The 10343-nt window shown below is 45.4% G+C and overlaps 1 protein-coding gene across 1 annotated transcript in view; it reads left to right on the plus strand.

The window, feature by feature from the left end:
* C1QTNF2 (C1q and TNF related 2) overlaps positions 1-10343 on the plus strand; it is a 75562-nt gene extending 65219 nt beyond the window's left edge. Inside the window, exons 2-3 of the mRNA XM_063928767.1 lie at positions 7245-7512; positions 9168-10343. Coding sequence (XP_063784837.1) covers positions 7263-7512; positions 9168-9823 — 906 coding nt within the window. The 5' untranslated portion in view covers positions 7245-7262 and the 3' untranslated portion in view covers positions 9824-10343. The remainder of the gene's footprint in view (positions 1-7244; positions 7513-9167) is intronic.

Consider the following 10343-nt stretch of genomic DNA (forward strand, 5'->3'; position numbering starts at 1 on the left):
CTGCGCCGCATATGCATGCGCAGAAGTGCCGTTTTTTTACTTAATCGCTGCGCAGCGAACATTTTCAGCTAGCGATCAACTCGGAATGACCCCCACTGTTCTGAAAAACTTCATTTCCACTCGTGGGATTCCAGCCAAGGCTGCTGCACATGTTGTGGATCCAGAAATATGAAACATTTCATTTTCTCAATAAACGCTCCGTAAGTTCTCCCATACATTGCACAGCGAGGACACGTCTGAGCCTCTGCTTTCAATTTGCTTGCTGGAACTTAGTGGAAAAACATGTGTTCCGTTATGACCAGTTAATGAAACTTTTGCAAGAACTTTTTTTTTTATATTGCAAAAAAATCCAAGCCAATTAGTTTGGATGAAAAAGCCAAGCGAGCTCTCTATGGAATTACACAGCCCACGTTCTGTATGCACAGTGTCAAGTGCTAGTAACCTGCAAACGCTGATCAACGGTGAGGCATGAGATTCTGAGGCTCAGTTACTGGCAGTGTCAGCGTGGGCCATGAAGGGACCACGGGGGGAATTCAGTGGTAGGGGCCCATGCATAAGGTGTGTGTCCAGTTACCAAAGGGTGAGACCAGCTCGCAAAGTGGCTAAGACAGTCATTAGAGACCGTTTAATAGAGTAATAACGTATAATTTGAGTGCACTGTCTCAGACCTAACATTAGTGGAAGGGGTGGGGCCCTTTGGCAGTGAGGCCCACAGGAGATTTCCCCTGTATCCCTATGGACCAGTCGGACACTGGTTACTGCCAGTAAAATTAGTGGGCTTAGGCACAACCCCTTTAGCACCTAAAGTCATCCCTGCCCTGTTTGAAACGGGTAGTAGTTATATTGCCGGCACCTACCATAGGCAAACGCAGGGGGGTTTCCGGTTGCCCGGAAACCCCCCTTCTCTTGGCAAGTGGCTCACATTTTGACAATAGCAACGGTATATAATAAGATTACTAGAGCTGCTGCCACATCACGTAAGTTAAGAGACAAAGCAGAGCTGCTGCACATGCCCAGTGGTAGCAGCTTCTTCTACCACGTTTGCTGTGTGTGGATCTGAGGCCTCAATCAGTGCACTGGACCAGAGAGTAGCTACCAGGAAGAAGAGACAGGAGCCTTACCATGAGGTGGGAGAATGTGTGCTTATAAAGTGCAGTACCGTACAGGCTCCATTATTATGTTTGTGTATTTCTTTATTATGGTATGTTTAACCTATTCCTGACTACTTATTTATATTATTTAAATGTTTGATACATTCTATATTATAGACCATCTATAGTGTTACATATTAATACTGTATTCCATGTTCTGCAGAGTAGTAGACTGTGGATTACATTTGGAAACCCCCCTCTAGAAATCCTACGTTTGCCACTGCCTACATCCCGCTCCCCCCTAATCCCGACAGCCGGCATGCCGACTAGCAGTGACTATTCCCACTCATGGGTGTCCACGACGCCCATAGAGTGGGACTAGAACTTGTGGCGACCACAGCTCGCCACCGTGCCCGCAAGGGGACTCATTGCGCTCGTCCCCCCAGCTGGCATTCCGAGGCCAGGATCCCATACCCAACCCGTTTGAAACACCCCCTTATATTAATTGCAACTTTTAAAATGGTTTCCCTAAAAATACTGCAGATTCCATATTCATGTGTTACATAAAGCGTGAGACTTAGGTAACTCCGGGACTGTCTTTTTTATATGTGCAGCATTTGTGTGTATTATATAAGTAGCTTTCCCGTATAAACTGCACCTGGGTGGTGTAAAAGGTGTCCCATTTATAGCATAGGGGTAACTGCACCTGGGTGGTGTAAAAGGTGTCCCATTTATAGTATAGGGGTAACTGCACCTGGGTGGTGTAAAAGGTGTCCCATTTATAGTATAGGGGTAACTGCACCTGGGTGGTGTAAAAGGTGTCCCATTTATAGTATAGGGGTAACTGCACCTGGGTGGTGTAAAAGGTGTCCCATGTATAGTATAGGGGTAACTGCACCTGGGTGGTGTAAAAGGTGTCCCATTTATAGTATAGGGGTAACTGCACCTGGGTGGTGTAAAAGGTGTCCCATTTATAGTATAGGGGTAACTGCACCTGGGTGGTGTAAAAGGTGTCCCATTTATAGTATAGGGGTAACTGCACCTGGGTGGTGTAAAAGGTGTCCCATGTATAGTATAGGGGTAACTGCACCTGGGTGGTGTAAAAGGTGTCCCATTTATAGTATAGGGGTAACTGCACCTGGGTGGTGTAAAAGGTGTCCCATTTATAGTATAGGGGTAACTGCACCTGGGTGGTGTAAAAGGTGTCCCATTTATAGTATAGGGGTAACTGCACCTGGGTGGTGTAAAAGGTGTCCCATTTATAGTATAGGGGTAACTGCCCCTGGGTGGTGTAAAAGGTGTCCCATTTATAGTATAGGGGTAACTGCACCTGGGTGGTGTAAAAGGTGTCCCATTTATAGTATAGGGGTAACTGCACCTGGGTGGTGTAAAAGGTGTCCCATTTATAGTATAGGGGTAACTGCACCTGGGTGGTGTAAAAGGTGTCCCATTTATAGTATAGGGGTAACTGCACCTGGGTGGTGTAAAAGGTGTCCCATTTATAGTATAGGGGTAACTGCACCTGGGTGGTGTAAAAGGTGTCCCATTTATAGTATAGGGGTAACTGCACCTGGGTGGTGTAAAAGGTGTCCCATTTATAGTATAGGGGTAACTGCCCCTGGGTGGTGTAAAAGGTGTCCCATTTATAGTATAGGGGTAACTGCCCCTGGGTGGTGTAAAAGGTGTCCCATTTATAGTATAGGGGTAACTGCACCTGGGTGGTGTAAAAGGTGTCCCATTTATAGTATAGGGGTAACTGCACCTGGGTGGTGTAAAAGGTGTCCCATTTATAGTATAGGGGTACGATCTTCATCACCTTGAAGTTTGTGTAAATGGTTGTGAACGGGGATCCGACCAGATCTCTTTACTCGTGTCGGCTCACTCACTGCGCCTGTGTGAACTCCGGTCAAGCTTGAGCACTAACACCCGGCAGTGTAAAGTAACACTGCAACTAATCAGCGGAGTGACTGTCAGAGATAGGGATCGCGGGGACAGCTGCTTATTGGAGACACTGTTCCCACACCAGAGCAAACTTGATTGGCTTTAGTAATATGGAGGTCTATGTAGTAACCTTGGAGAGAGATAAAGTACCAGCCAATCAGCTCCAAAATGCCATATTACAGGCTGTGTGTGAAATAAGACAGTTACATACCTCCCAACTTTTCAAGAACAGGGGTCAGGACCCTCGCACAGAGGAAGGGGGCATGGCCTCTGGGTGGGGCTTCTGTTTAGTGGGCGGGGCCTCGTGACGTGGCCCCCTACTTACCTCCCAGCACCGAATACATGCCATCCACATGCGCACGGCATCTATTCAGCGATCACGGCTGCTTTGCAGAGCAGAGCAGTGGGTGATCAAAGGCTCCCCCAACTGCCCCCCCACCCGCGTGACGCTGAGACCCACGGGTGGGACAGCGGGACAGTGTCCGAATAGCGTGACTGTCCCTCTGGAATCGGGACAGTTGGGAGGTACGCAGTTAGGAGCTGGTTGGCTGGAACTTTATCTCTGTCCTCTTTATCTCTCTCCAAGGCTTAGTAAATAGACACCCATGATATCCGAAGCTGCAATTCTCCTTGAGTTAGATACCAAAGTATCAAGGGGCATTAGAGGCATGTTTATGACCCAAACTGATGACACCAGATTGTGTTGGTCACATATTATTCTACACATTTATACAGTTAACAACGCTAAAAAATAACAATTATCAAGCATGAACCCCAACAATTAATACAATGAGAGTAAAATAGAGAAAACCCGCAGTCACAGAAAAGGCTGGAAAAGAGCTAAAAAACAAGCGATCACTGATGCTGCTTACAGAAAGAAAAGAAACATTTGCGGCAGGAAATTAAAAAATTCTAAATGCAAACACTGGAGGCAAATAGAAAGATAAGGAATCCAGCATGAAATGTTCTCATATATTTCAAGAAAAGGAAATCTCATAATAAAAATGAAAACTTGTGGAACAAAACAAGTCTCGGTCATCTGGAAGAGGACTTGAGACGGCTAAAAACTTCCCTGGAAGCAGAAAGAGCAGCACTTAGAAATAGACTAATCCCCCTTTTCCACCTACAAGCACGGGTCGCAGCCGAGAGCCTGACCCGTGCTCAGCCCCTTTGCCATCAGCAGTCACCAACCCAGCATATTGCCGGGTAGGTGACGCTGCTAGTGACGCGGCAGGGGCGGCGCTGGGAGATCACATGATCTCCCAGCGCCGCCCTTCCATACAGTGTAAACGGGAGCCGTGTCCTACCCGGATCATTCCCGTGTCCTACCCAGGTAGATAGCCGGGTAGAATTCACGGGTCACTTGATCAGGGTTTTTGCAGGTGGACCCTTTTCCACTTGCAAAAAACACAGATAAAGCACCCCCGTGCATTTACCCGTGTTTTTTGAGCTAGTGGAAAAGGGGTATAAGAAGCTAATGCCACAGAAAGAATTTGAAAGTGGAACAAGGAAAGATAGTTAAATTATCAGAAATAATTGTGACTCTCACAAATACTCTAGGGCAGGGCTGGCCAAACCGGTCCTCCAGACCTACCAGCAGTTCATGTTTTCCAGGCCTCCCGGAGATCAGTAGAATTGTCAGTTAGGAATGAAAGCAGGGTTGGACTGGCCCACAGGGGTACAGGGGAAACCACTGGTGGGCCCCACTGCCTGGGGCCCACCCCCTCCTCTAGGAATCAGGTTCCAGACTGTGCTGTTACTAATCTAGTACATTATCTTGCATGCAATACTACAGTATTCACTGTATATATTTTTTCTAGGGGACCAACACTTGCAAAATGGTTAGGCAAACCAATGTGGCAGCTGGGCACCCCCCCTATAGAGACTAGCCACACCCCTAAACATGGTACCCTACCACTGTATTCCCCCGGTGGGCCCTACATGCCCCAGTCCGGCACTGAATGAATGCAGAACGTCTTAATTAGTAATGACTACACCTGTGCACCAGCTAGGTGGTCTGGAAAATGTGAACTGTTGGTAGATCTTGAGGACCGGTTCGGCCAGCCCTGCTCTAGGGGATGGGAGGCAATTCAGAAGGACAGCTGGGCAACCTCTGTGGCTTCAAACAAGAGTTCGGTGAACGTAACAAAGGGCCTAATTCAGATCTGATTGCTGGACTGCATTTTTTGCTGTCCTGCAATCAGATAGTCGCTGCCTACAGGGGGAGTGTAAATTCACCTGCGATCGCATGTGTAGCTGAGTTGCAAAAATCCACTTTGTGCAGACTCCTCCAGTGCGATGAGAACGGGATGATTAGGTCCGGAGCCGACGTCAGACACACTGCCTGAAACGCTTGGGAACGCCTACGTTTTCTCGAACACTCCCAGTAAACGCTCAGTTTCCACACACAAACGGCCTCTTCCTGTCAATCACCTTGCGAACGCCCGTGCGATCGGATTTTTCGCACCATCCCGTCGCTGACCGGCAATGCCTATTGTTGCTGTCCAACGCGAGTGCGCATTGCGGTGCATACGCATGCACAGTTAGGATCTGATCGCCCGCTGTGCGAAAACGTACAGCACCGATCAGATCTGAAGAAGGCCCAAAGTCCTTTTCTGGACAGAGATACAGGCGTGATACTGCAGCGGCTGAATGTACTGACAGTACAGTTAAAAGATAGGGAGACTTTACAGACTGACATGTTCAGTTTGCAGAGCTGGAAGCACAGTTTGCAGAACTGAAGGAGGAGACTATGAGAGTTTGAGAAACGGGGGGTCTACGATGTACCCACATCACCAAGATAATGAGCAGCAGTTGGGAGATAACAGTATCATTAGCGTTTAGAATTTACAGGCCCAAGCATGACACTAGCCGAGGCAAGAAAATGCAGCGTGTTAGTGCCATAAACGGGAAGCCACTGGCTCACTGCTATCCACTTACACATCTCAGTCACCTGTCATCATACGTCTATGACTCAATTCCCCGTTCTGCTGATCCGATGATCGGCGGACATCGATGATTGGCGATCCGTCTTGGAATCGGCAAAAAACAGCATGTTAAACATCCCAGACTCGCCGATCCCGATCAGTTTTGGCCGGAATAGGCAAATCAAGGATTTCCAACATGTTGGATTTCCCCAATCATCACCAAGGACCAAGACATCAGCAGAATGGAGAATTGCCCGATACCTGCCTGATGTATGAGCTCCTTTAGTTGCACTGATTCTGATGTCTGTTTTAGCTGCAAATTAACAGGTGGAAACTGTGGAATATTGGGACGTGGCTACACCTTTTGTTTTACTCATGTGCTCCATTCTTACGATTATTTTATTTCTGTGGTTTATATTGTTCAAATACATACTAAATGAAAACAGAAAACGCAGTTCAGTCTCCAATTGCTGTAGAACAATCCCTTTCATTAAATTTAATTAAACAAATTACATTTTTGTTTATAAAATACTACTTGGCTCAGCCTGATTTCTGCCTTGAGTTAATTATGTAAGCAAGGGGACTTTGTGACTTTATTTATTACATGTGGCAATAATAATAGAATAACAATAATATAAAAAAGCTTAAAAAACACAAAGGGCCTGAAATAGCCACAGAATGTGCAGAATTTGGGGTGTAAAACTGTGTGTGTGTGTGTGTGTGTGTGTGTGTGTGTGTGTGTGTGTGTGTGTGTGTGTGTGTGTGTGTGTGTGTGTGTGTGTGTGTGTGTGTGTGTGTGTGTGTGTGTGTGTGTGTGTGTGTGTGTGTGTGTGTGTGTGTGTCCTGTGATCCCCTCAAAACTGTAAGTTTGGTTCTGCATATTACATTTCTCCTCCATTTTATTGACATCACAGTTTTTTCCCCCACCTGTACCACAAATACTGGAGTGCAGTGGGTATATTTACTAAAGTGTCGGTTTACAGAAGTGGAGATGTTTTCCATAGTAACCAATCAGATTTTACCGCAGCGCTGGCTATGCCCCCCACAGTGATGGAAAATGGGGGCGTGGCTAACGATCGCAGCATTTCATTAAGCCCATGCCAACTAGCCGTGAAGCCGCAACCTCCTAATTTTGTTAGACAAAATAGTTTTGGACAGGTAAGCAATCTTGTACAGGAAAACATTTCTTTATCAAACACATTAAGGTTGTATTAATTACGTGATGTATTGTTTTACGTCTTTTTTAACTTGTACATATTATTAAAATATTTTTTTTTCCTTTCAGAACAAAATAGGTTCAGTGATGATCTCCCTGATACTCCTAGTTTGGGCTGCCCAGTGTGCCGCTGAGAACCTGCTTACCAGTGCTGCTAAAGGAGAAACCCACTACGACAAAGACAATTCTCAGCTTTTCTGCAGCTTACCGGGTCCCCCAGGGCCGCCAGGAGTTCCGGGACATCCTGGAAATACTGGCACCATAGGAAGGATGGGCTTTCCGGGAAAAGATGGGAAAGATGGAAAAGATGGCGATAAAGGAGAACAAGGAGAGGAAGGTAACTGACCTGTAGCGGAAGCATGAATGTATGAGGTGTACCTTGTGAGGTATCACTGGCATCCAGAGTATGTCTGAATTGTGTTCAGCTGACAAAATGGCTACCTCTACCTCATGTAGAAAGCATGAGGTCGGAGGCAGCCATTTTGTCAGTTGAAAAATTACTATTCATTAGATTGCACCCAATTCTACAGTGATATCCGTGAGACATCAGGGCTTCTGCCTCTGCAAGTGGGAAGCTGTGCCACCCATTTATTCTACCCCAGCTGCTGCAATCATCATCATTAGTAATGGCACTTGCACCAGCCTCATGATAGGTACAAGTGATCCATCAGAAACAGGCTTCTCTTCCCCATACGCGCTACTCAGAGCAAGTCAGGATAAATACATGAGCCTGCATTGTTGCCGCCTTGAAACGCCCAATTTTACAGAAAGACAGATCCATCCAAGTTCCGCCAGACCTGGACAGATACACAGACGTGTAAGTTCGCATCTGCACCTGTGCTGCGTGCAGAACTATCCATTTGTGTCTGTGCACAGAGATCCGCAGCAATCAGAATAAGTCCCAAGTTACCACTGTGGCAGTGCTACAGGTCAGTATTGAAAAAAGGAAAGATGACAAATAATCTAAGAAACAGAGCAGAAACTGTCTCTGTGAATCATTACAGATAGATAAGCAAAGAAATATAAAGTCAAAACAAATGCAGGAACCTACAGTATCTGAGACTAGTAGATCAGTGATATCAGAAGCGAATCCAAGCGCAGCGTTTTCCTTTTTGACCAACATAAACATTAAACTTGTACCTTCATCAGGCAGCTAATAAGGGAGTGATGCAGCTGCTGCAAGATGGCCATAGATCTGATTGGCTATAATAAATTGTAATTTTTTACAGTGATCACAGACATATTTCCTTTGTCTATTTCCTAATTATAGCATATTTTCTATCAGCTACCCTTGTTTAGTAGACTTGGAAATGTAATGCTATTTTTGTTGTTGTTGTCGTTTTAAATAAGACTAAAGAACTGGGAGGTAACAGAGGGGTGGCTAAACAGACGCAGACCTGTCGCTGATACGCCCAAGATGCACAACCGATTATATGGGAGACCATACTCAAATGAAGAAACTGCACCTATCCTAGGGCTGGTGCAAATTCCAATAGTGTGTCCGATGGTGTACTGATGGTGTGCCCGGTGGTGCACTGATGGTACACAGAGATGGGACGGCGCAGCAGCAAGCTGCTTAGTATTAATAAAATCAGCTGCGTCATTAGTATAAGACCTTTCGTGGCTCAGAATTAGCCCCAGTGTGTGCAAAATACCAGTGATATCACTTAAACAGTAATAACCATTACTTTCAAAGGGTCATTACTGGTACAATTAAGTTTAGTTTTACCCAATCTATATATATGAGATGTCTCTGGTATCAGTAGACTCATTGGCAGACATAAAGTTAATATGTCACTGGTGAGGTCTGTCTGTCTAGTCTATACATTAATGCTATAGCAACTCACTTCTCTGTGATGTGCCACCTGGAGAACATTGTGGTTACGTGCAGTGGCACACCGCCAATAATTGAGTTATACCTTAATGTCCTCTTTACACTAAAGATAGATCATTGAAGTACATACCCAACATGTGAATATATTTCTTCCATAGGTACACATGGCAGAGTTGGAAATCCTGGAAAACAAGGTTTCAAGGGGAAGCTAGGTGCGATAGGAAGAGCTGGGCCAAGGGGTCCAAAAGGTATTCGCGGTGACACTGGCAAGGCAGGGGAAGGAGGAACTAAGGGGCCAAAAGGAAAGAAAGGTGACACAGGACTGCCAGGGCCATGCAGTTGCGGCTCCAAGAAAGCAAAGTCAGCGTTTTCTGTCGCCATCACCAAAAGTTACCCCAAAGAGCGCTTGCCTATCAAGTTTGACAAAGTCCTTATGAATGAAGGAAGACATTACAATACGTCAAGTGGGAAATACATATGTAGCATACCCGGTATTTATTTCTTCACGTATGATATCACGCTGGCCAACAAACACTTGGCCATTGGTCTGGTTCACAACGGTCAGTACAGGATAAAGACTTTTGACGCCAACACTGGGAACCATGACATTGCCTCAGGCTCCACCATTCTTCCTCTGAAGGCCGGAGACGAAGTGTGGCTGCAGATTTTTTACTCGGAACAGAACGGGCTTTTTTACGATCCATACTGGACAGACAGTATATTTACCGGCTTCCTCATCTACCCTGAGCAAGAGTATATCGATGAAATGAAGGAGAAGATGATCAAGGTCAAGGAAACAACAGGTGTGAGTTGAGAAGTGTAGAGTGGACATTTGTTGACCTCTAGAACTCCAGAGGTACGCTCACACTGACCTCCTGTAAAAAAGCAAAAACCTAAGAGTAATATGACATTTTATAAATCTGTATTACACGTCTAGGATACCTGTGGATCTGATGTTTTTAACCCACAAGGTCCACCATGCTTTGGTAATTCAGGGACCTTTGGGCCTTCCCTGAAGTGAAAGTGGACCCTTTCACCCTCATGTAAATCCATCTTGGTGTCTAGATGATTGTGTGCTAATAACAGAGAAGAACGGTGTTATTTACACTGTGCTGTAATAGTAATAAATAAATAATGCTGAGTATGTTTACCACTGCTATTGAGTATGTCGGTATTATCTGCAAGATCGGAAGGTCCATTTCCTCCCCAATCAGTCCTCATGAGCTTTGATTACCGTTATCAAACAGAAAAAAAGAGAAAATGTAGATGCACACTTTAAATACTAAACTCTGCTAATCAGAACAATTATAATAAACTCTTCAATATAACAGAGT

The sequence above is a fragment of the Pseudophryne corroboree genome, chromosome 6 (genome assembly GCF_028390025.1).
Source record: "Pseudophryne corroboree isolate aPseCor3 chromosome 6, aPseCor3.hap2, whole genome shotgun sequence".
NCBI classification, from domain to species: domain Eukaryota; kingdom Metazoa; phylum Chordata; class Amphibia; order Anura; family Myobatrachidae; genus Pseudophryne; species Pseudophryne corroboree.